The sequence below is a fragment of the Ailuropoda melanoleuca genome, chromosome 13 (genome assembly GCF_002007445.2).
Source record: "Ailuropoda melanoleuca isolate Jingjing chromosome 13, ASM200744v2, whole genome shotgun sequence".
In the NCBI taxonomy this organism is placed as follows: Eukaryota; Metazoa; Chordata; class Mammalia; order Carnivora; family Ursidae; genus Ailuropoda; species Ailuropoda melanoleuca.
Window position 1 is genome coordinate 7,210,655 of NC_048230.1, and position 27,082 is coordinate 7,237,736.

General features: G+C 39.7%; 1 protein-coding gene across 2 annotated transcripts in view; it reads right to left on the reverse strand.

Annotated features, from left to right (window-relative positions):
- MYO1D (myosin ID) overlaps positions 1-27,082 on the reverse strand; it is a 327,544-nt gene that overhangs the window by 158,717 nt on the left and 141,745 nt on the right. For both annotated transcript variants that reach the window (XM_034640509.1, XM_034640508.1), the window contains exon 16: positions 22,300-22,507. In XM_034640509.1, the coding sequence (XP_034496400.1) occupies positions 22,300-22,507 (208 nt within the window). The remainder of the gene's footprint in view (positions 1-22,299; positions 22,508-27,082) is intronic.

Below are 27,082 nucleotides of genomic sequence, written 5' to 3' on the forward strand. Positions count from 1 at the left end.
GGGCAGATAATCTTTGCTTCTTTTTCATACCTCCATGGAATCCACTGAGTCACTACATTATGGCAAAGAGACTCCTACAGAGTCTTAGAGTTTACATGTCTTTAGAAGTTTATCTCCTAAATAAGAAATCATGGGCAAGTTCTTTAGGATCAAACACATTCAGGAATGTATTTATTCAGCCAGACTAAGGCCAAAACAGGCATAACTCCTTGACTTAACCACCAAATAAGAACTATAGCAAACAGTCTTAATACTAAATAACTTTGCTTTTAATCCTGGATTTTATTCTCTCCCCCCCAATAAGCAGATTACTAACTTAGCTATAAGTTATTGTCACCTACAGAGAACAGAACAGTGTGCTAGGTTCTGTTATTAGAGCCAATATTCATTCTTTCCCTCTTGACATACATGGGTCATCCCACTGATAGAACCTGTTTTGATCAATGGGATATAAATGCATCTGACCTGAACAGCCTGAAACGTGCTCGTGTGGTCAGCCTTGACCTCTTAGGCTTTGCCGTTACCATGAGAAGAACATGCCCCAGACATCCACTGACTTCAGAAAAATGAGTGACATGTGGAGCCAATTTACACTCAACCCACAGCCTGAGACGGGATCAGCCAAGAATGGCCAGCCAAGCCCTAGACGCATGAGGAAGAAATAAATTCTGACTGCTATATCCACTAACTTTTAGGATGATGTGGCAGGCTGAATAATGCCCCCTGAAAGGATTTCTACCTCTTAATCCCTGGAACCTATAAATGTTACCTCATATGGCAAAAAAGGACTCTGAAGATATGATTAGGTTAAGGATCTTGAAACGCACAGATTATCCTAGATAATCTAATTGGATTCTAAGTACGATCACATATATCTTTATAACAGGGAGGCAGCTGGACAGCCGAAGATAGAACAGGGGGAGGTATTGTGATGGTGGATGCACAGATCGAAGCCACAAGCCACGGAATGCTGGCAGCTACCAGGAGCTGGAAGAGGGACGTAATGGATTATCCCCTAGAACCACCAGAGAGGGCACAGCCCTGGCAACACTCTGATTTGGACCCAGTGGCACTGATCTCAGACTTCTGGCCTCTGGAACTGTAAGAAAATAAATGTGTCTTTAAGCCACCAAAAGTTTGTGATAATTTTTTTTACAGCAGCCCTGGGAAATTAATACAGGTGGTGTGTGATGTAATTGTGGCAGTAGTTAATGGATACAAACCCAAACCAATATTACTACTAATATTAGTATTAATAACATCAGCATTAATAATAGTGAACATACAATATCTACGATGCGCTAGGCACTGTTCAAAGTGTGTTGAATATATGAACTCACTTAGTCCTCACAACCACACTATAGGGTGCGTACTGTATTATTTTCCTTTTATAGATGACGGAACTGAAGCCCTCAGAGGCCCAAGGGCATCCTCCCATAAGAGCTACAGCTGGGGCTCTTGAGTGCCTCCCGCTGACTGAAGGCAACAAGCACCTGCTAGGTGGGCAGTAGTGGAGTCCGGGGATTACACAGAAGCAAGGGATGCTCAATTCTGGGAGCAGAGTTAACGTGTACAGTTGTCTTTCTGGTTGGGAATAACTCTCATGCCTAATTCATTTGCTTAGTATTATAAAGTTATCTCATTTAAATGCACATGAATAGACCTCAAGTATTGATAAATATCTTCGCTTTCATACAGAACATAACTAATGGAACCTTTATAAATTGCGAAGCACCTAGAATTGAGTAATGATAATGTAATTATACTAGTGATAAATGTCGCCCAGGGCCATGGTGTACAGGACACTATGTTGGGGGCCTTGGGTGAAATGCGAACAAAAGGACACACCCGCCCTCAATTGACAACGTAGTTGAGGAGATAAGACAGATGTGCAAAATTAATAGCTGACCTACAGCCTATAGAGATTACGGTATTCCATGGGAATTTTTGAGCTGAGTACTTCCTATATATCATCTCGCTAAGAGGTTGTCCGCCCTGGCTCCCCTGTGGCGTTCCTTAGGAAGGACATTCAGGTGTGCAACACAGGCCCAGGGTTGTACAATCCCTCATGTGCTTTTCTCACCCACTCACGGGAGCAAGTATAAGTCTTATAGAAATAACCTTGAATCAGCTCCTACATATAAAATAATTATCTTCAATAACTTGTTATTGGTAACAAATTACTCATAATACACCTCACACCTGACTGTGATAGATGTGCCCATCTCCAAACCTATCGCTGTATAGAAAAAAGAAGGGATGACTTAAACCTTCCGCAAGCCTGAAACTAGCAGCGGGCCCACAGCTCCCGCCTCCCACTGCAGGCACTGTCTCAGAGCCACGTCCAAGGGACAAACGAACCGGGTTCTGGAGCAAGAAGGAAAGACCACATTCTCTAGACTGGCACAGCCAGGAGGGATGCCGTGAGGAGGCGGAATCGGGAGGAGAGCTGGAGGCAGGGCAAACAGCACGTGTGAAAGCATGAGAGGAAAAATGAGGTCTGCTTGGGAGGTCAGTGAGGAGAGCACTGGGGCCGCGCAGTCCTGTAGGGTAATGGAAGGTGGAGCTGGTTGGAGCCAGACTCCGGAAGAGTCTGATCTTGATTCTGTAGGTGACTGAAGGGTTTTTGAACAGAGGAACCTCACTAAAACAGACTGTGATGTTGTACAGATGAGGGTCAAGGAGGGATGCCTGGAAGACCACACAGAAGTCCTTCTCGAAGTAAGTTTCTGGGATGCCTGGGTGGCTCAGTTGGTTAAGCGTCTGCCTTCGGCTCAGGTTGTGATCCCAGGGTCCCAGGATCGAGTTCCACATCAGGCTCCCTGCTCAGCGGGGAGTCTGCTTCTCCCGCTGCCTGCAGCTCCCCCTGCTTGTGTTCTCTCTCTCTGACAAATAAATAACATCTTTCATAAATACATAAGTCTCTATCTTTCACAATGAACTTGTATTACTTTGTAATAAAAACTGTTAATAAAAATTTTGGATAGAAATAAATGTGATTATAGCTATATGTTGTTCCTATAATCCATTTAAAGTACAACAAACTTGTGAATAAAGTACTTTGTCCGTAACCTGGGCTTGAGTTACAAATCCTTGACTGTGTCTTTAGTTTCCCAAATCAACATATTTTCTGAGGGTTCGGTTTCTTTGAGTGTTTGTATCTACACAAATACAATAAAACCAACTCAGGACAGCTGACAACTAAAGATCTTATTTTGAAATTAAATTTTCTTCAAAATACAGACTCTCATTTAGTGCCGAATTTGAACAGATAACGATGTTTGGCAACATTCTTTCTGACAAGAACCACTGAATATAAATAGTCCTAAGTTTTCTTTGGTAATGAATAAAGCCCCCAAATGGAATGACTCATTAGTTCCTCCTCAGTGTATACAATGGGTGTGTGTGTGTGGGGGTGTTGATAGTTCTAGAATTAACAATGTGGCTAAAAAGGAATCATACTGAGCATCTTGTCTTGAGACACATATTTTCACTTAACATTTATTATAAACACTTCTGATATTAAATTTTTCTACATTGTCATTGTTATGGCTGCCTAGGATTCTATTGTATAGATGTACCATCATTTATATAACTAATTTCCTGAACTTTTTCTCCATTATTCTCCACTTTCATAAGACATGTTGAAAATTCTTCCAACTGAGTTTTTACATAAATCCTTAAGAATTTCCCCAGTTAGGGGGTGGCTGGGTGGCTCGGTTAAGTGTCCAACTCTGGATTTTAGCTCAGGTCATGATCTCAAGGTCCTGAGATCAAGCCCCAATGGGGCCAGTTCCATGCTTGGGGGGAGGGAGGTCTGCTTCTCTCCTTCTCTGTCCCTCCTTCTGCCCCTCTCCCCGCATGCACTGCTCTCTAAAATAAATAAAAATCTTTAAAAAAAAATTTCCCTAGTCAAAATTTCTAGAAGTGTAACTGCTAGACTAGAGGCAAACTAATTTTAAACATTTTTTTTTTTTTTGGAAACACATTGCTACACGAACCCTCCAGAAAGTTATCACCAATTTACTCTTATGTCAATAGTACACATATCCTTAATAACACTGAGTATGATTTTTAAAAAAATCCTTGAGTTTCTGACAGGTGAAAAAATGATGGCTTGCTTGCTTTCTTTCTTTCTTTCCTTCCTTCCTTCTTTCCTTCCTTCCTTCCTTCTTTCTTTTTAGAACTGATCACCCATATTTTTGGCTCAATTTTTTAATGATGTATTTACCTAATTTTTTTGGAAGGGCGCTTTGTCTATTAAAGATATTTATATTCTGCACCTGCTGAAATAAAAAAAAAATATAGAGTTGAAAGTCTGCCCATAGTGAGAAAAGTGAATGCTCCCAATATAGGCAATAAATAATGACATATTTCCCAGAACATATTGAATATTTCATAAACCTTTTTTTGGTTAGCAAAACTTAAATCGTCCAAGTGGGCTGTGTTTAAATGTGCCATGATAAAGAACACGAACAATTACTAATACATTTGGGCTTCTTGGTAGCAGTTACATACCTTTGCTATAGTAAGGAGAAGGATAAAATAAAATGCTCAACCCTGCAGCCCTCACACTTAAACTGCATGGATTCCGTCATATACTTAACTTGGTAAATAGGATACATTTTATCATCCATTAAGTATCTCAGCTTAATGAAGTATATGGCAAAATTGCGTACTTAGAAAAGCCTTTTTGTAAAGTCAGTTTTAAAAATCATCTTGGAGGGAGGTGATATTTTACATTAAATATCAGTGCTGTCACTACAAGCAGTAAATGTGCATTGCAATAAAATATTTTCATTGCTACCTTTAATATTTGTTACCCAATTATCTCCAAAAGGATTGGAAGGAGCTTATAGTAAAAGTTACACAGACAATGGAGTCACCCAAGTAAGGATAAAAGGACAGCTAGGCAACAGGGCAGGGGTGTGGGTGGGAAGGGAGACAATCATACTTGAAATCCCCAACTCAAAACCGAGCCCCGAGATTCCTGGCAGCAGCAGTAACCGGGAAACTTAATGAGCTGCAGGGATTTCATTATTTAATAAGGTTGGTAATTAAAGTAAATACTCCCTCCACCTAAATAGGTTTTATTTCTAAATAATTTTTGTTAAGGAGGAAAAAAAATTAATTGCTCAGCTGTGATTTAATGGTATTGTTTGGCTTGGCTGTGCACAGCTTCGGCTAGCTAGGTAATAGAGCCTTCCTCCAGACAAGCATTGGGTTGTACACATCCTATCTGTAAGATCTTTCATTTGAGTCTAGGATAGCAATCCTCACTGAATTGTTCAGAAGTTTTGTAATTTAATGTAAACATCTATTCACAGATCAATTCCCCTTCACTAATTAATTCCTTACAAAGAATCAATCTCTTGAGCTTCCAGCAATTAAAAAAGAAAAAGTGCAATGAAAAATGCAGCCAAGGGTTTTTTTCCCTTCCTTTTTTTCCCTACCACCACCTAGAGGGGCCAGAAAGTGTTGTCATGGAGACAACAGCTGCTGGGTTATGAGTGACAGCTATCAAGAGAGAAGTGTCTTGGAAAGGGAAAATCTCAACTAAAAAAAAAAAAAGTGGTGAGAGGAAAACCAATGCAAGCTCTTTTACTAAGCATAGCAGGGAGGCTCAGTTGAAAGGTGTATTTAAGCTAGCAAAGAATAAAAGCAACATTTCACCCTTTCTTTCACCTAACATAGGAAATGTTTTCCTTCCAAAGGGGAACAGATTCCTTTTAAGCAAATCTCAAGCATATGTACATATCTTGGCATAATTACATTTTAAAATTGGGATTCACATTGATGCACCAAATTGGTTGCCTTAGTAATGAGATATCACCCGGGCAACGGATTTGCTGCTCTTTCAGGAGAGCAAATCATCTGCTTCCAACTTATGGGGGAGCAGGCTGGGGAAGGGGTGGCAGGGGTTTCTTACTGGCAGTATCTGAGAGGAGATAAATATGAAACAAATTATTTTTGACATGTCACCATTATTTTCCAAATATGCTTTTATCTTTTTTATTCATCAGTTAGGTGGGAGGAGGAAAAAGGGAAACTGAAGGGAGGGGGCACAGAAAGAGGGAGGGAGGGAAGGGGAAAGGAAGGAGGGAGGGAGGGAGGGAGGAAGGGGAAAGAATGCTCTGTTGTTCTGTTAAATTTCTGAAGCAATTTTATTGTTCTAAGAGGCCTTTGCATTTGCCTCTATGTAAATACTAAGTGGCATCAGTTACTGGCTTAGATTATAAATCAAGGGAAATTTTCTTCACAAGAGTAAAATAAATGGCTTATCCACAGTAATGTTACTGTAACAGTGCTGCTTAGTAACATATAAAGGGGTAAGGCTTCAGTGTTCAATACTCATTTACTAAATGTCTTACGATAAACACTCCCTGGTTTCTTCATTAAGAACATACATCCTTTCTCATACCTATCTTCATTACCATGAGCTACCAATGAATGTTCAATATACTTCTCATTTGAGGATTCTGGTACTTGGTTTGTGTTTCTTCTCCTCCTGTACTCCTGCTTTCATCTGGGTCAACTTTGCCGTGATGGTTAGTACTAAACCAATGGTCTCCTAATCACCAGATTAAGGAGGCACTTCTCAGCCCTTGTTTTGTTGGACATTTCTATGTCTGATACTGGATCTTTCCTTCTCACTTGAAATTTATAACTTCTTTGGCTTCCCTGACTCATCTGTCCAACTGCCTGCTGGTCATCTTGACTTGAACGTCTCCTAGACACCTGGAACACATCATGCCTCAAACTATTACCTTCCTCCACATATGCTGCTGTCCCTCCATCTCTTTGTCAGTGGTTAGCAAGCGACACCAGCTATGCAGGACCTAAGTTGGAAACCTGGGTACTGATTCTTGGCTTTTATCAGTTTCCCATTCCAACAACCGGCACGGTCTGCTTTCTTTTCTTTCTCTCTCTCTCTCTCTTTCTTTCTCTCTTTTTTTCTTTTTTGGTAAGCTCTATGCTCAAGGTGGGGCTTGAACTCATGACCCTGAGATCAAGAGTCACATGCTCTACTGACTGAGCAGCCAGGCATCCCTTTGGTCTGCTAATTTTAATTCCTAAATATTTCTCAAATTTCTCCCCATCTCAATTACCAATGCTTTGATTGAGCCCCCATTTATTTCCCCCTAGATTATAGCAAAAGGTTCTTATTGGCCCTCCTACCTCCAGTCTTGACTTTTTTTTTTTTTTAAGTAGGCTCCACTCCCAGTGTGTAGCCCAACGTGGGGCTTGAACTCATAACCTTGAGATCAAGACCTGAGCTGAGATCAAGAGTCAGACGCTTAACCGACTGAGCTACTTAGGCACCCCCTCCAGTCTTGACTTCTACTCCCCCCTTACCATGGACCTATTTAGAACTCAAAAACTGACCACATCACTTCTCTCTCTTAAACCTTTCAATGGGACTTCCACCAAATATGGGAGGAACATGGAAGAATAAATAACATGACATGTCCACCGCCAGGAGAAGGTAACAAATACCTCTATGCAGAGCTGAGCTTGCAAGAGAGTAAGGGACTCACTCAAGTGTCAATATTAGATCAGTCAAAATGAAAAATTCTGATGATTCAAATTGTTGATAAGGATAGGGACCAATAAAAACTCTCATACATATCAGGATAAGTTTAAATGGACAGTTATTTTGGAAAGCAACTGGACAATCTTTAATAAACTTTGAAAATGTGCAGACTCTAAAACCTAGCATTTGCAGTGTGTGGTATGTTCTCTAGAGAAGCAGTTCTTAGGATGTGGCCTGGGGAGACTTGAGCATTGCTGAGACCCTTTCAAGGGAATCTCAAGAGAAAAACCAATTTCATAATAAAGCCAGCAGGTTATTTACCTTTGTTAATTCTCATGCTCTCACGAATCTACAGTGGAGTTTTCCAAAGGCTCTATCACATGTGATGCTATCACCACCAGCAAATGGAACGTGAGCTGGTATATTCTTGAATTCTCGAGAATTTTCTAAGGTGAACTTTGGGGGGGGGTCCTAAAAATTTGAGACCAGCTGCCCCACAGAGACTTAGTCACTTGTAGAAAGGAAACATATAAAAATGTTCATCGTAGCATTAGTTGGAATGACAAAAACTGAAAGACTATTATTAGGAAAATCAATGACTTTTCAATAGTGAAAGGGCATAAAGAAGTAGAAGTAAATAAACTCGAGCTAGAATTATGGACCCAGAAAATTTTGAGAAACGTGGAGGTAAAACAAATCATGTTGCAGAAGACTTTGTACAGCACAGTGTGGTAACAGAGTATCACAGGCCATGACAAAAAAAAGTATACATCAAATCAGGGGCTGCCGGCCTCGAAAAGAGGTTATTAATGAGGAACTATGACAGCATGGGAGCTTGTTGACCCAGGTGCTTTGAGAAGACAAGCCCTGAGCTGGCTCTTTACATCTTGTTAGGTAAACAAGGGAAAGGCTAGTAAATATTTATATACTTGCTATAAAATTCAAGCTAAATCTAAATTTAATCCTGTCGTTGCAGGTTGCAGCCCGTATACTGCAGCCATGTATGATTGCTTCCTAATTATCCATATGGCTGTTTTCTAAGAAGGGCAAGGAACTTCCCTGCAACATCAAAAGAGCTGTTTTAGTAATTCCAAGGACTAAGGCTTGTCCCTGTTGATTCTGGAAAACATTTGTTTGAATAGTTTCATAGAAAACTTTGTTCCTTGTATTTGTTGTAATTTTACCCCTTAGTGGCAGTTAGCCCACTATGATATCACTGATCCAGTTCGCATGAACTCAACCTGTAAAAATGGTTTATGAAATATAGATTAAGATCTGTCCTCCCCGTAAATATATTTTCAAGTAAAATGTGAACCTAACAGAGTGGTTCTCAAAGTTGTTGGTACGTCTTCGTCTTCCAAAAAGCCTTTTGTCCTCAGCTCAGGAGGCTCAGGGTCTCCCTTCTGAGCCCCCTGGCAGTGATTCTATACCCCAGAGTGTCTCAATTACCCCATTCCACTGGCTGGAGTGCTAACACATCTCCCTCCTGAATAGGCTGTGAACTTCTTCTGGGTGGAGCACTGTTCATTTTTATGTCCCCATTCAGTAATGAATGAAAAAACTCTATTACTTATTTAAAAATGCCTATGAGCACCCCTCTCCCACAAAGCCACATCCCACGGTATTGGGAAGGACGTGTGCTGCCTGCTTTTCGCAGCAGACTGAACAGAAACATAGTCAATGGCCACCATCTGCTCAAAGACACATTTTTTTCTTTATTCCTTTCACATTTAGTCAAGGTCAAGCGGCACATTTTTGACCACAAATATTCCCCAAGAATGAAGCAATGCATGGACTGGCACTGGGGGCCACAATATCCTCCCCTTCTTCCTGTAATCAAGCTTATGCTTTGTCTATTGTCATCCTGACATATCTTTCCCAACCTACTCATGGCTCAGAAGTCACCTTTACCAAAACAAATAAAAATCTCTTCTCTCGGAGCCTGTATTCTCAGTAAAATAGAATCACGGATTACTTTCTGTTACTGTACATACGTATGTCAAGAGTTGATTCACACTTTCAACATAAGTGTTTCCTGCCATTGTAGTAAAAATGTATCTTAGTTCACATACTTAATAGTAAGTGACTCAGACATCACCAGATGTCTACCAGTGTCCTTTAATAAAGGAATTTTGCCATGATGCCACCATCGCCTTTGTGGCTGGTCTTATACACTCTTCTTCACTATTATGAGTCATACCCGTTTTTCCTACAAGGAGGACATTACGAATGATGCCAGTGAAAGAGAACAGTGGTTAAGAGTGTGTGCAGAAGGGTGGCCTATTGGGGGGGGCAGGTCCCAGCTCTGGCGGTCACCATCTGTGTGACCTCCAGGGGGTTACTCAGGCACTCAGTGGCTTGAGTTCCCTTTCCTATTAAATGAAAATAATTCTAGACACTCATTCACAGGATTCTTGTAAAGATTCAGTTAATATATGTAAAGGTGCCCCAAACATTGCCTATCACTCAGCAAAGATTAGCTACTGTATTAGGTTCTTTTGTTTGCTTGTTTGTTTTTTTAACTTTAAGGGCAAGGGGTGCCAGAGTGGCTTAGTTGGTTAAGCAACTGCCTTCAGCTCAGGTCATGATCCCGGGATCCTGGGATCGAGCCCTGTGTCGGGCTCCTTGCTCAGTGGGGAGTTTGCTTCTCCTTCTCCCTCTGCCCCTCCCCCTAATTCGTGCCCCCCCCCCAAAAAAAACCCTTTAAGGGCAAAAGTAATCAATTTTATATGAGAGATAATTATTTTGCTTTTAGTCTGAGAAAGAAAACACTTGACTGGTTTCACCAAGAAGCCAGTGAGCTTTGTTTGAAATTGATGGGAAAGCCCCCATGGCTTCATGCCACTACGTGACAATGTTTCAGAATACACGACACATCAGGGAATAGGGGCAAATGAAAAACTAAAGCAACAGGATCCAATTTTCAGATAATGATTCTAATCACACTTTTTCTTTTGGCTGGTTTACACAATTATTACACTCAGGTCTGTGCTAACCTCTGAGACTATTAATCATTAATAGCTATGATAGTCTTCTCAGTATTAGAATTTACTATTTTCACGCTATGCTTATGCTTTAATGAGCTACTTTTAACCCTTCACAAGATCTGTCTATATAATCCAACCATAATATGTAATATTATCATATACTATAATATAACCCACCCCTAAAAACATACAGTACAAATTTAGCAAGTAAGTACAAGGACATACAAATAATATTACAGCTCATTAGGACAAACAACTAGGGCAGTCCTTATGATACAGGGGCTGCCTTTAGAACACAGCATTTTTAAGGATGAAATGTCGCTGAAAATCATAATTAATACCCTAAAGACTAGTGTGTCCCATTCTCCAAGGTGCCTCCACTTCAGGGCTCCTGTCGCTAACAATCTTCGGGAAGACCGTTCTGAGCCAACTGGGAACAATAAACATGAACTACCTATTAGGTGATGTTAAGGAATTATGACTAATTTTAAGTGGTATGAGGGTGGCACACAAAGGTCTTTATCTGCAGAGATTATAATGGTATGTAAGGGTGAAACGATCATACTGGCCGGGATCTCCTTTTAAAAACACCAAACCAAACCAAACCCACACACATAAAAGCATGAGGTGAGTTCTCAATAATTGTTGAACCGCAGGATAATTGTTGAGGCTGAGAGAAGGCAACATGGGAACTTTTCATGCTCTTCCTTCTACTTTTGTGAGTATTTGCAATGTCGCATGATAAAAATGTCCAAAAAGAAAGAGAAAATACAATTTCTTTCAAGTTATACTCAGACAGGGACTGTATATTAGGCCCCTCAAATTAAATAAATTCCAGAAACTAGAGTTAATAAACTTAACATTCCATGATCATAACTCAGTAAAACTAAAAATTACTAACAAACTAGAAAATGAAACCAAACATACACAAAATATGGATTGCGTGGAAATGATTTTTAAAATATTTTAAAATAGTCAACAGACACATGAAAAGATGCTCAACATCACTCATCATTGGGGAAATGCAAATCAAAACCACAATGAAATATCACCTTATACCTGTCAGAATGGCCAGAATCAAAAGGACAAGAAGTAACAAGTGGTGGTGAGGATGTGGAGAAAAATGAACCATCATGCACAGTTGGTGGGAACGCAAACCGGTGCAGCCACTGTGGAAAACAGTGTGGAGGTTCCTCAAAAAATTAAGAATAAAAATACCATATGATCCAATAATTCCACTACTGGGTATTTACCCAAAGGAAATGAAAACACTAATTTGAAAAGATATACGCACCCCTATGTTTACAGCAGCATTATTTACAATAGTCAAGATATGGAAGCAACCCAAGTGTCCATTGATAGATGAATAAAGAAGATGTGGTATATATACATGCACACACATACACACACACACACACACACACACACACAAAGGATGAGTTCTTGCTGTTTGTGCCGACATGGATGGACCTAGAGGGTATTATGCTAAGTGACATAAATCAGAGAAAGACAAATAGCATATGATTTCACTTATATGTGGAATATAAAAAAAATAAACAAAAACCTGAAACAAACCCATAAATGTGATGGTTTCCAGAGAAGAGTAGGCGGGGGGATGGGCAGAATGGGTGAAGGGGGTGGGAGGTATGGGCTTCCAGTTACAGAGGAAAAGGTACAGCGTAGGGAATATAGTCAGTAATATTGTACTAGGGTATTGTATGGTGAGAGACGGCAGCTACACTAGTGAGGACGGCATAGAGACTTGTCAATTCACTACCCTGTACCCCTGAAACTAATGTAACATTGTGTGCCAATTATATCTCAGCTAAAAAGAAAGAAACACTTTTAAATTGGAAGAGAGATTTTTAAACAACTTTTTGGGAAAGAGGAAATTTCAACACAGAAATAATTAAATGATAATATATCAGATCTTAGAGATACAGCAAAAGTAGTTCTAAAAAAAATTCCATCTCCATTATGAATAAATATGAAAGAAAAAAATGCATGAAGCACCCAATACCAGAAGTTGGAGAAAAGATAATCTCCTGCTTGTTTCTGCTCTTTCCATTCCGAAAGAAGGGACTGATGAAGATAAAAGGTAAAATTAATAAATTAGAAATAAGAAAATTGTGGAATGAATAAATCAGAGAGCTGGGTCATTGAGGAAAAAACCAGTAAAATGCATCATTAACTAAAGTTGATAAAGAAAAAAGAGTGAGCACAAATCAAATTCACAAAATAAATGATAAGAGAGGAATGACTAAAGACACAGGGGAAAATGAAAAGAAACATAAGAGATTACTTTCAGTTCTATTCAATTAAATTTGAGAACCTGTATGATTTTCTAGGAAAATACAAATCACCCAAATTGATTCCATAGAAGATACAAAATAAAAACATATCAATTGTTATGAAGAACTAGAGAAAGTTCTTGAAGAGTTATGATCCAACAAATACCCCCTCTTAGATGTCTTCACTGGGAAATTCAACCGAACAGATTAACTCCCAGACTGCTTCAAAATATGGCAAAAGAAGGTTATCTTGCTGAGACAAACATAATACTGCCACTGAATTGATTAGTACAATTCTCAGAATTGATAGGTCGAAAGAGAAAAAAAATTACACGAGCATCTTGATCCCTGCAAAGAAGTAATTCCATTTAATTCAACATCTCTCTCTCTCTCTTTTTTTTAACATCTACTCTTGATTTTGAAAGTGCTCTTCTTAACACAACGGAAATGGATGGATACCTCCTTAATGTCCTCAAAAGTATTTACCTCAGAGCATGCATAAACAGAAAGTCAGTGGAAGCGTTCCCAGTAAATTCTGGAATATTTCGAGGATGTCCAGTATCACCACTCTAGGAAATTTCACAAGGGAGGCTTTGCAGCAGTTTGGTCCCCTCCCCACGACATGACTGCCAGTTTGAGGGCAGCGGCCCAGAAATACAGCTAATTCTGACTCAAGAACAAGAAGAACCTGTCCCATGTGCCATTTCAAAAGGACACTGGCTCTTCCATGCTTCTGTATGTCCTTGATGAAACATTATACCCAATGTGCTTAAATACCGCTGATGTATTGATAAAAACGGGTAGCCTGAATTTTTTTTTTGAAGATTTTATTTATTTATTGGACAGAGGGAGACACAGCAAGAGAGGGAACACCAGCAGGGGGAGTGGGAGAGGAAGAAACAGGCTTCCCACTGAGCAGGGAGCCCGATGTGGGGCTTGATCCCAGGACCCTGGGATCATGACCTGAGCCGAAGGCAGACACTTAACGACTGAGCCACCCAGGCTCCCAGACAGCCTTATTTTCATGTAATAGTCACACAATATCAGTTTGTCAGTAGAATGTCAACTATTTATTATTCTGAAGTTTTAAAAAAAGATCACTAACTACCCCTTATGATTCCATCTTGAAATCCACATAAAATTGGAAACAACAATCACATATGAGTTTAGCTCACATTTTGAATATTTTATATCACTAGCTTGAGGGTCTTTTCCTCCTTCCTCAGCTTTATCATAACCTCTTTCTCACACTCACCTATTTTCCACCCTTCTTCTCCACTCATTCCTTTGTTCCCTCATACCCTGCTTATGAGATTGTGCCAATTTTGCTACGGCCTAATAATCAAACCACTACCATCTTCTGATCAGGAAGCTACCACACAAGCAGGGTGCCTGGATGGCTCAGTCAGTTGGGCGTCTGACTTCAGCTCAGGTCATGATCCCAGGGTCCTGGGATCGAGGCCCACATTGGGCTCCCTGCTCAGTGGGGGGTCTGCTTCTCCCTCTCCCCCTGCTTGAGCTCTCTCTCTCTGTCAAATAAATAAATAAAATCTTAAAAAAAAAAAAAAGGAGGCTAACAGACAAGCAAAAAAAAAAAAAATTCCGGGAGCCTATGGACCCTAGAAGGCCTATGGACCTGAATACTTGGGAATGTGAGGCTTCTATTATTTCCTCCCTAAACATGTCTATAGTTTCACATAACTGTAACAGAAGACTGCCAACTGACTTTAGATTCAACCTTGACTGTGGTCCTCACGGTTCCTAGTGCCAGGGCTCTACAAGCTCCAAGCCACATTTAGGATGGAATACAAACTGGAAAACTCATGGCACATGGTGTGAAGCAGGTCAGGGACTAGCATGATTTACATTTCCAAAGGGCTGGCAGCTGTCACATTCATGAGCTGTAAATGCAATCCCAGGGTCCCCACAAGTTGCTCGGAAGGAAATTATTAAAGCCTGAAGATATGATTTAAGAAAGAATGTCTAGGTTTAGCAGCCTTCAGGATGTGACAAAAGAAGGGCCTTGACCTCTTCACCACACCGTGGCACACAGGCAAGGATCATTCCGTTCCGAGCTAGGATCAAAGCTGTGTGATTTGAGACGGTCCCGGGATGTGACATGGTGACTAATTAAGATCTCTATCCACATTCATTATAGATACTCTTTCAGAAATGGCTATTTCCCCCAGATGAGACACAATTCACAAAGGCACCCATCTGTCTTATAGATGGATCAAGAAAGCCACTCTTCAAATCCATTCACCTATTCCAAATTCGTTAATGGCCACACAAAAGATAAACTTCCCTGATATTTTCTACCTCCCTTTGAGAATCTATTTTTCTTTACACCTTATAGGGCAATTTTGATCTGCCCTATGATTCCCTAAAATAAAAACATAAATTTAAAACTATATACGCATCAAAAAAAAAAAAGGGGAGAGTTTCTTGAGAGGATCCATATCCCACACCTCTCCCAAGACAGCGACATATTTTAAACGAAATGTGTACAGAATATGAGAGAGTCATGACTCTTTGTAATGTATTTGGTGTGATTTTTTCATTAAAAATTTTATTAGAAACTACAATCTTCCCTCAGGGTTTCCCCAACTAGGCAACAAATGAGTGTCTTATTTTCTGAGTCTAATGAACACAACGCACAAAAGACAAATGATAAAAAACTCAAAATGAGGAAAGTCCAAGTTGAAGAAGGAAAAAAGCTCCACAACAAAGTCAACTTGGACAGATAAGCCTCACAACACACTTACTCACTATACACGTCACCTCAGCCCCACGTGCTTGCCGCTGAGCCGACTACCGATCTCTCAGCACCTCCTTGCTTAAAGCTGTCATTCTGAGAACTTTAAATAGTTCTTCAGTGCTGCCTGGAAACACCATGTTATCTGATTTCTCATTCCAATGGGATGTAAGGAACACACACACAGACTCCTATGTAGAGGGTAAGTGAAGCAATTATGTGTTATGAAAGGAACGGAAGTGTGACCTTTACAGAAATCCCACCGGCTATTCCGATTCATTTCTTTCAGTGATGCAAAGACGCGCACACAACAACTGGGGTTTTGCACAAAATGCTCTTTTCAATATTCAGGCAAAACATTCAGGTTTTAGGTCACTCAGAAAGGGTGTTTAGAAGAATAAAAATATCCAGTGTTTCAGTGAGGCCAGCTCTTTCATGCATCAGCTGGGGGTGGGAGCGTAAATTGGTCCAATCTTTCCAGAAGCCGTTTGATGACGGGTACAGAAAATCTTAAAAGTGTGTATTGTTTACACCAAAATTTTCCATCTGAGAATTTATTCTAAGAAAATAATCAAGGATGATGACAAATGCTTACTAGTAAAAACAGCACGAGGAGTAATACCAATAGCTAATATGTAGTGAACTCCGGGTCAGGCACTACTCTAGGTAAGCAGGGCTGTGCACTGCAGTGGGACCTATAGAGTGAAAAACAGGAAAAACCTGAACCTCCGGTAATAGATTGATTGAGGAAGTTCTAGTAAATCAAATTAAGGACCAAGTCAGCTCTTATAAATACACAAGTAAGTGTCTACACGTGTAAAGATGGAACAAAAGAGTATTATATAACTAGATGCCATGATTTTTAATATAAAATAATATTACATTAAAAATAAATTTATGTTTTTCATTTTCCTACATGAACTTGTATTGCTACGACTTATGTACTATAAAACCAATAAAAGTCTTTGAACTTTAGATGATTCTTTTTTTTAAGATGGTTCCTTTCTTTCTTTCTTTCTTTCTTTCTTTCTTTCTTTCTTTCTTTCTTTTTTGAAAGATTCATCTATTCATTTTAGAGAGACAGAGCAAGAGAGCAAGTGCAGGGCAGAGGGGGAGGGAGAGAGAATCTCAAGCAGACTTTGCACTGAGCACGGAGCCCAACGTGGGGTGCAATCCCAAAACCCTGAGACCACGACCTGAGCTGAAGCCAAGTGTTACACATTCAACCGACTGTGCCACCCAGGCACCCCTAAGATGGCCATACCTTTAAAAAAAAAAGATACTTGTAGCAATTTCAAAAATCTCCTAAAATGTCGAGCGTATGACCAATATATGAAGATAAGATGCACTAAACAGATTATCTGTAATTCTTGATACCGAACACTCAGTGGCTTAGTTACAGTGCAGAACTACACATTTTTTATGAATCAGAAAGAAATGCAATTTGTATCTCTTCTGCAATCTCTGTGGTTTTGCAGTTCGTTCCTTTAAAGACAACAATTTTGGAGGTTCTGGTTTTAGTCAACATCATTGATTCTGCCACTTCCAACTTGCCATTAAGTCTCTATGAAGGAGCAGAAAAGGTATGACCACACATTGAAAGTTAGGTTCTCACATGTTAAAGCCTGTAACACAGTATGATATTGGTATAGGAATTGTCGATGGAATAAAATAGTGAGTCCTGAAAATAGACGCCAGTATATATGGGAATTTATTATTAGACAAAAGTGGAATTTTAATTTAGTGGAAAAAAAAGGAATTTTTAAATAAACTGAATTAGAATAGCTGGTTTTTAACTTGGAACAAAATCGAGTTGGACCCTTATATAATACCACGTATAAAAACTCAATTCCAGATCTAAAACTTTTTTGAAGAAACTCAAAGATATAAAGAAAAAAAGATAAGACATATTAAGGGGAAAATTTCATGTCAAAGAGTACACCACAAATGAACTCAAATGACAAATGATAGCTTAGGAAAAATAATTACAATACATAAAGATAATCGCTCCCACGAATTCATAAGAAAAAGATAAACAACCCAATAGAAAAATGGGCCAAGAATATGAATAAGCAAATTACAGAAGAGGCAATCCAAAAAGGCCAATAAACACACCCTCATGAGGAGTCATGAGAATACAGAATTAAAGTAGAACTGAGATGCCATTTCTTACTGATAAGAATGGAAAAAATTCAAAAGCCTGGTAAAAGTCACTGCAGTTAAAAAAAAATCAGGGAAAAGAAGTTCACTTACATTGGGGGCTCCACAATGTGAATGGTTAATATGTATGATGATTGCAAACATATACACCCTTCAAGCAGTAATCTTACTCATGGGAATCCAGTGCACAGAATGAAGGCATTAGCATAGAAGCATCCAGTGCATAGGATGAAGTATTCCTACATATATAAGGAAGTCTATTAAAGTTACAGGAAGACTGTGGGAACGTCCAGAAAGGAGTTAACACAGCAGGCCTGAGACCGTATCCTTAGAAAGGCCTGCTTCCAAGGTTGGCCCTTGGCCAGTGTCTGGGAACTTGACTGGGAAACAGTTTCACATGCTGATATAAAACTTTGCCTAAATGATAAGAGTGGCTCAATGTGGTTACACTGCTTGAGCAAACAGTGGGGTTTATTATGCTGCATACCTGATGTCCTTCGTCGAGTCTGGGATTTCGGCGCATGTTAGGCAGAGAGTGCCTACATAACCAGTCCCCAGCAAAAACTTTGAGCACTGAGTCTCTAATGAGCTCCCTTTGTAGACAACACTTAACATGTGTTGTCACAATTCATTTCTGCAGGAATTTAGCATGTCCTGTGCAACTCCACTGGGAGAGAACTCTTGGAAGCTTGCTCCTGGTTTCCTCTGGATTTTACCCCCTGTGCCTTTTCCCTTTGCTGATTTTGCTTTGCATACTTTTGCTGTAATAAATTTAATTCATGAGCACAACTATATACTGAGCCCCATGAATCCTTTTAGTGAATCACCAAAACTGGAAGTGATCTTGGGGACCCTCTGACATGGGTGGTGGGAGGAGATGCAGGCAGAGAAGGAAAATGCGGGAAAAAGAATACCAAAATATTATAAAAAAAGAGAAAGGTGCCCATAAAAAATCACCATGTGAACTATGATCTCATTTATATCACAGTACTTATGCTTGTCTACATGCACAGAAAGGTATCAGAAAGGATGACTATCACAACGTTAATGGTTTGTTACCTCTGGATGGTGGGACTTTAGAGTGATTTTCCATGGTTTCTCTTACACTTTTTGGTATGGTTTGATTTTGTTTTTGCAATAAGTACACCTTAATGTATAATCAGAAAAAAAAGCTATTTTTTTTATTTAAAAAGGAAAAATAAAAGTCAATCGTTGGAGATTCTGGTTTAAAATAGCATCTCCTGAGACTCCTGGGTGGCTCAGTTGGTTAAGCGTCTGCCTTCGGCTCAGGTTGTGATCCCAGGGTCCTGGGATCGAGCCCCACACGGGGCTTTCTGCTCAGCAAGGAGCGTCCTTCTCCCTCTCCCTCTGCCTGCTTCTCTGCCCACTCGTGCACACTCTCTCTCTGTCAAGTAAATAAAATCCTAAGAAACAATAGCATCTCGTGATGCTGCCTCCCCTAACTTCCTGTTCCATTCCTGTAAGGTTATACAAAAAAAAAAACAACACACGGTGCATGACACTTAGGTGACTGATGATCTATTCCCAGAAGCTGAGAGAAACTTCCAATAATTTTTATGGCCTATGGAGTTGGTTGAAAGAACAAATCAGGAGATCACCTATATCATACCCTAGAATGGTCTGCCTGAGAATTCAGAGAAAGATCCTTATTTCTTGCTCCTCTGTTTTACGGTTCCGAAATGCAAGATCCACATCATAGAGCACGCTGGAAGCTCTTCCCCCGTGGCATGGGCAACAGCTTTTGAAGTAGTCATCCTCTCTCTTTTACAACCTCCCTTTTCTATGTAGAAATTGTAATTTCTCACCAGGAAGAAAGCAGAGGCGCTACAGAGAGGACAGAAAAAGGAAGAACCGTAGTAGGTGTGCACACCTACTATGCAAGAGCTGGCTCACGGGGCTGGGGCCGCCATCTTTGACTAGCAGAGCTGTAGGAGATTAAGTCTGTGGGACACTGTCAACTGTGGAGGAAGTGAACAAGCTGCCTCTGGAGACTGAAGAACAGGATTCTACCAGCCACCAGGTGGACAGAAAGTGAGTTCAGGGTAGGGCGACTATACAATGTATTACCCATAATTATCCACAGCAAAAGTGACACTTTTGAGAGTGAAAGGGGTATGAGAGACAACAGTCATAAACCAGGACTGTCCCAAACAAACGCAGAGGGATGGTCACTCTCCTTCAGGGCCAAACCCTGAGCCTGAGCCAATTTCTCGAATAGGTATAAAGAAGAACAAAGTGTCAGATCTGCCAAAAGAATAACAACAACAAAACACTGTAAGTACTGAAGATCAAAAGAGAGGATATGAATACACAGAAGAACAGATATACAACAATAATTTACCATGGCAGACAGAAAAACAGACACCCAACCTGCATAAAACAGAACTGAGTAAAAGCAATACAAAAAAAAAAAAAAGCCAGTTAATAGAAGGAAATTGTTTCAGGATGAAACAGAATTTAGTATTCCACTCGGCAAGATTTTCTGAGTTTCAGCCAAAATAAATAAGAGAGAGCAAAACTTAGAAAAAGGCTGGCAATTGGAAGGGAAGAGAAAACCTTCATTATTTGAACATGATAGAACCATTTCCCCAGAAAAACTAACAGAATCAACAAAGGTTGCATTCTGGATACAGATAAACCAACATAAGCCCATATTATTTCTCTGTACCAACACTGGCACGTAGAATAAAAAATTTATAGCAGTAACAAAAACAATAAGATGTCTAGGAGTTAACCATGAATCCATAAGGCCCCTCTAAAACTAAAGGTCAAAGAAATGATTTAAATAAGCCTATTCTCTACTCTTAAGATGATTTAATATTGTAAAAATGTTAATTCTTTCAAATTAATCGATAAATTCAATGCAATCTTAATAAAAATTATTGTGAAATTTAATGAACCCAACAAACGCACATTAACATTTATATTGCAAAATAAAGGTCTATGTGTAGGTTAACCCGCCCACATAAAGAAGAGTAAGAAGATGACTTCTACCATACACTAAGACATACTGCAGTGGAAACTACGTGGCATCAATGTAAAAATAGGCAACTGTATAAATAAGCCTTCAGAGACAGACTATATACACATGATAACATATGATGAACGTGGCACCACGAATCAATGGGAAAAGGACACACTGTTCAGTAGATGGTCCTGAGAAAATGGTTCACCATATAGAATAAAATGAAACCGGATTCCCATGTAAAACCACATACATAGGTAGGTTCTAAATGGATTCAAGACCTAAATGTGGAAGATAAAAGTATACAGCTCAGAGGAGAACACAGAGGCTAGTATCTTTGTGACCTGGAGACAAGGAAAGCCCTTTTCAACAAAATGTAAGACAAAGAATTGAAGAATTTGGCAATGTCAAAATTAAGGACGCCTGCGTGGTTCAGTCAGTTGGGTGTCCAACTCTTGGTTTTGGCTCTGGTTTTGATATCAGGGTCATGAGATTGAGCTCTGTGTCAGGCTCCACACCTGCTTAAAGCTCTCTCTCCCTCTGCCACCCTCTCCCTCTCTAAAGAAAAAAAGAAAATAAAAGAAAAAAACAATACATTTAAAATGTCTAATGTGAATAGGTGATTAATGTCCAAAATACTCAAGGAATTCCTGCTAATCAACAAGAAAACGATACCGGCTCCAGGAAAAGAATGGACAAAGGACACGAACTGGCAGTTTACGGAAAGACCCAAAAAGCAAATAAGTATTTAATGAGATGCTCAGGTTCAAGGGTAAACAGAGAAATACAAAGTAAAACCACAGTGAGGTATTATACCTATTAGTCTTGCAAATTTGAGGTGGCAGGGTGCTACTAGTCAGGATGGCGGCTCACAGTAACTCCGTTAGCGAGCTGGTGCAAAAGGACAGTCCTTTTGGGGAGGAAATGGGCACTACTTACACCAGTCAGGTCTACGTACACCATCTGACCCAGCAGCTTTTCTCCTAGTATATATCCCATAGGAAATATACCTCTTGCAGAGGCACAAATTTTTTTCAAAAGATACATATATAATTTTTTAAATATTAAAATGGTTCATATGGAAGGCATGGAAATGGGTATGGTGGATAAAAAGAAAATCATGAGTGAGTGAATGAAGTGAGAAGGGGGCCCCCCTGCACAGAATAATGATGATTGCCACTATGATCTTATGAGTTTCAGGTCAGCATGTTATGATGGGTGAGCAGTGGGTTTTAAACACGTCGGCAAAACTTCTGAATTACAAGATGAAGAAAAGTCCTTTACCCAGTGAGGCTGAGGGAAAAAACCCAGTTAAATACAAGAGACAAAAAGTTGGCTACTTCAGACATCTCCCCAACTTTAAATACCAGAAGATAAAACGTCTTAAGTTTTGAGGATAGAATAATTTTGAACTCAGGCAGCCAAATAAATTTTCCATGTGTGAAGGCAACAGAAAACATTCTAAGATAGGTATAGATACAAAGAATATACCGTCGTGAACATTTCTTGAATCAAAGAAAACATCCAGCAACATTTTAAGAACATAAAAGCAAGACCTGATCCTTATATATAAAATATAAAATTACCTTTTGTAGAAAGAGGACAATCCTTATGAGCATCTGGGCACGGAGCTCCTCCAAGGTAAACAGTGTTCGGGGTGTTCGGATGAAAATTTTGGTCTTCCCATAAGCTACGTCATCCTGAAAACCACAATGTTCAATCAGCTTCTTGACAGCCTCTTTGTCTGAAGGGAGGTCATGGTTGGGCCAGGTGAATTCAGAGATCATCTTGTATCTGCGTGAAAAACGAACAGGGTACAAGTTAAGGGAGAAAAACCTATGGTCTCAATAGATGCAGAAAGACTATTTAATAAATTCAAGACACTTCATAGATAGAAAAAAAAAAACAACTTCGTAATGAATTCTGTTCATTAACCTGGTAAGAGATGTAGAAAAAAGACTTTAATAGATGGAACACTCCTTCATGATAAAGACTCACTAAACTAGGGATAGAAGGGTACTTCCTTAATCTGGTACAGGCTAATTTGCCAAGAACCTATAGCAAATATCATTCATAAATGGGTAACCTTTACAAATTCTCTTTATGCACAGAAACAAGAGAAGGATGCCTCGATCATGGGTTTTCCAGCCAGCATAGTGAGACCAGTAAATAAATAAGCCGGTAGGATAGGGGAAGGAATAAAACTAACATTATTTATAACTCGCTTCGAAGGAAATGAAGCAGATCTTCAGATGAAAGCTATTATCACTAAAAGAAAATGAAGCATATAAGATTAATACACAAGAACCAATTGTGTTTCTAGGTGCAAGCAGCCATGTTGGCCTCTCATAAGGCAGCTCGCTACACACCAGCTTCTTCATGAGTGAAAACGAGCAAGACAGAAGTCACAGGGTAACAGCCTCCTTTCAAAAGTGATATTCTATTAGTTTTGCCAAATTCCATTTTGCTAGAAGCAAATCACTAGGGCCAGCCCACATTCAAGGGAAGGGGGTGGCAAAAGGCATGAGTACTAAGAGGTGGCATCACTGTGACCATCTGAGAAGGCTGCCAACCACAGAACTTTTTTCCCCTAGTGACAAGTTGTTTAATACACATAGCCAAATTCAGTAATTTTTTTCATGTATTACACTGGAATTTTAATCCATACAAGAAAGGCTGTCTTTCCACTCAGGTTACAGAGTAACCTGATTCATCTACGTGTTCTTCTAGTAGTCAGATGTTTTCATTGTTTACATTTAAATCTTTCATCCATTTGGGGTTTATTTTGGTATATGGTGTGAGGTATGGATCCAATTTTATCTTTTGACAAGTGGCTACCCAGTTGCTCCAACACTATTTACTAAAAAGTCCATCTTTCTCCCTGTGATTCAATATGGCATTTTAATCACATACTACATTTTCATATGTACTTCAGTGTATTTCTAGACATTCTGGTCTGTTTCACTGCTCGTCTGTCCATCTGTGCATAGGTCCTATGTGGTTTTAATCACAGATGTCTTTTTTTTTTTTAAAGATTTTATTTATTTATTTGAGAGAGCATGAGCTAGAGAGAGGGCAGAGGGAGAGGGAGAAGCACACTCTCCACTGATCAGGGAGCCCAACTCAGGGCTCAATCCCAGGTCCCTGGGATCATGACCCAAGCTGAAGGCAGATGCCACCCAGGTGCCCCGAATCATAGATGTCTTAAGTATACTTTAATATCTGGTGGTCTCTCCTCATCCTTTTCTTTTTAAAAGGTCTTTCTAGCTATTCCTGCCTGCTTATTTTTCTATATGAACTTTAGAATCAATTTGCATCGTTCCAGGGGAAAAGAATCACAAAACAAATAAATCTTGCTGGTATTTTTATTGGGTTCCCACATTAAATTCATTAAATTGATCTATGATGTTGAATCATCCTACTTAAGAACAAGGGATATCTTTCCACTTGTTCAAGTCTACTTTTAGGCCTCCTGGGAGTCTTTACATGGTCTTCGTAAAGCTTCACACATTTCTTGCTGAGGTAATAGATACCTAAGTGGCTTCTGATCCCTTCTTGATGGATCTCTCTTTTCTTAGCTTCCATGACAGCATGACCTCCCTGATTTCCTTCTGTCTCTCTGGATATTTCTTCTCAATCTCACTTTCTGGCTACTGCTCCTCCATTACTGGACCCTCAAATGTTGGAGTACCCCAAGGCTCCTATCAAGTCCTCTTCTGTCTACAACCTCACCACATCACCTCATCTATTCCATCCACTTTATTTTTCAATTCATGAATTCATTATCCATAGCCCAGCTCTGAGTTCTGAGCTTCAGATGCATATATCCAATGCCTATATAAGTCTTGAGTGCGTCTTACATTTCTCTTTCACTTTCCCCCCTCAGTGCCCTCAGTTACTAAAGCCAGAATCCTGGGAATTGTTATTTGATCCCTTCTCTTCTCTTTCAGTCCTTCTAATTCATCATCAAATCCTACTAGGTCTACCTCTAAAATACGTTTAAAATTCAACTATTCTCATCTGTACTGCCACAAGCCTAATCCAAGCCACCATGAAGCTTACTACAATAGACTCCTGAATTGTTTTCCAGTTCCTCCCCAATCCATTCTGCAAGCTCAGCTCCCACAGGACTTTTCCAGAAAGCCTTACATCATTTTTAACTTTTACTGCTCTCCCCCTTCAGCACTATACTCCAATCACACTGGCCTTCTTTAGGGTCCTGTAACTGTGGTTGTCTCTTTCTTGCTTTAGAGCCTTTGCATATGTTGTTTCCATTGCCTGGAATGCTTTTTAATCTACAATTTCAAAGGTTGGTTCCTGCTTATCCTTTAGTCTTTTCCTGATCTTCTTTCATCAACCACCAACCCCCATTATTCCACTCTATACATTTAAAAGCCTACTCACTTGCCAGTTGGGAGAGAAACAGAAACTAAATGAAAGAGTTCAAATATGAGGAGAGAGGCAATATCACATGAAAAAAGGAAACGAAATCAGAATCATCCCAGATTCATTTTAAAACTAGAATAAGAGGGGCGCCTGGGTGGTTCAGTCAGTTGAGCGTCTGTCTTTGGTTCAGGGTGTGATCCCAGGGTCCTGGGATTGGACCCCACATTGGGCTCTCTGCTCAGCAGGGAGTCTGCTTCTCCTTCTCCCTCTGTCTGTACACTGCCTACTTGTGCTCTCTCTCTGTCAAATAAATAAAATCCTTAAAAAAAAAAAAAGAAAAGAAAAAAAGGAAAAAAAGCTAGAGTAAGAGTCAACATTTGGGCTATAGTACAGGTAGTCATGGTGTGTTTGAAATTTTCGGCATACTGCAGAAGCCGCCACACTGCTCAGCCAAGGTGCTCCTCCTTTCTTCCCGTTGGTAAAATGGCAAGACCCCAGTTCTCCCACAAACCAGCACCCTGAACTTGTGAATTAAAAAGCTGAACTCATCGGCTTCCTGACAGCTAGTACTATCTCCCTGAAAGACTTGAGCAGCTTTTAAGGTTATCAGAACATTTAAAACCCTTCTCTTTTTCGATAAAAGAAAATAAAGAAAAGTGACAAGTAAAAATGTAGGTTCAAACCCAGCTTTAAAAAATCTGCAGAATCTTGGGGCGCCTGGGTGGCACAGCAGTTAAGCGTCTGCCTTCGGCTCAGGGCGTGATCCCGGCATTATGGGATCAAGCCCCACATCAGGCTCCTCTGCTGGGAGCCTGCTTCTTCCTCTCCCACTCCCCCTGCTTGTGTTCCCTCTCTCGCTGGCTGTTTCTATCTCTGTCAAATAAATAAATAAAATCTTTAAAAAAAAATCTGCAGAATCTAAAAGCAAGAATTTACAGTGGAAAATGTTACTTTTTCTCTTGCCAGCATCGGAACCATTAGTCTAATTCACATGCCTATCCCATCCCACGTCCCACTGTTAATTAGTTCAGTAGGTATGACAATAAAATAACATGGCCATCTCTCAATCTGAACAAGTTCATCTTAGGTAAAGTGGAAGATAAACACAGTCTGCAGAGTAGAAACAGGCTACTTTCCCAGACGCATACCCCATGGCCTCATACAGCACCCTTCCTAGGTGATTCTAGACAGGACCTAATCTCGACTTACATAATCAATTAGATAGACTCAACTTTCCACAGTTCTGTCTTGTAAAGGGTAAGTTAAATATATTTATTGTGACTATTAATATATGTCCACTGTCTCAACTTCTTTTACATTTTCTTAGGTGTGCTTTCTCGCTGTTGCTTTTTACCATTTTTTTCTTGGATGATGGACTGAGTTTTCTTTATTTCATTTTATTTTCTCCTTTGATTTGAAAGCCATCCCTTCCATTGTGAGGCAATGCACTGATGGTAGGCTCAGGAGGCCTGAGTTCAAACAGGGCGCCTATTTGCCACTACTTGGCTTTGTGACCTGGGGCAAGTTACTCAAACTTTCAGGGCCTCAGTTTCCTCATCTGCATAAAAAGGGGAAGTGCAAATAATGAGTCAGGGAACACTACGTCAAAAACTAATGATGTACTGTATGGTGACTAGCATAACATAAAAAAAAAGGGAGGTGCCATCTTCTCATCTGGTTGTCATCTCCAGTGACTTACTACCTTCTATACACAGGGCACTCAAAACAGTGCCTGGAATATAGTGAGCAGTTCACAAGTGTTAGCCACTGTTATTATCATTGTCTTAAAATTTTAATATATATAAATAATAAAATTTTTAACATATTAAAAGTATCTATTTATATGAAAATATGTTTATTTTTTCCTGTCTAGCTAATTATCATCTATATCCTTCCCATAAACAGTACAAAAGTCTTTACTTCTCCGTAGTTCTCACTCCAATTTTCATTTTTGCTCCAAATTTATACTAAAGACTTTTTCCC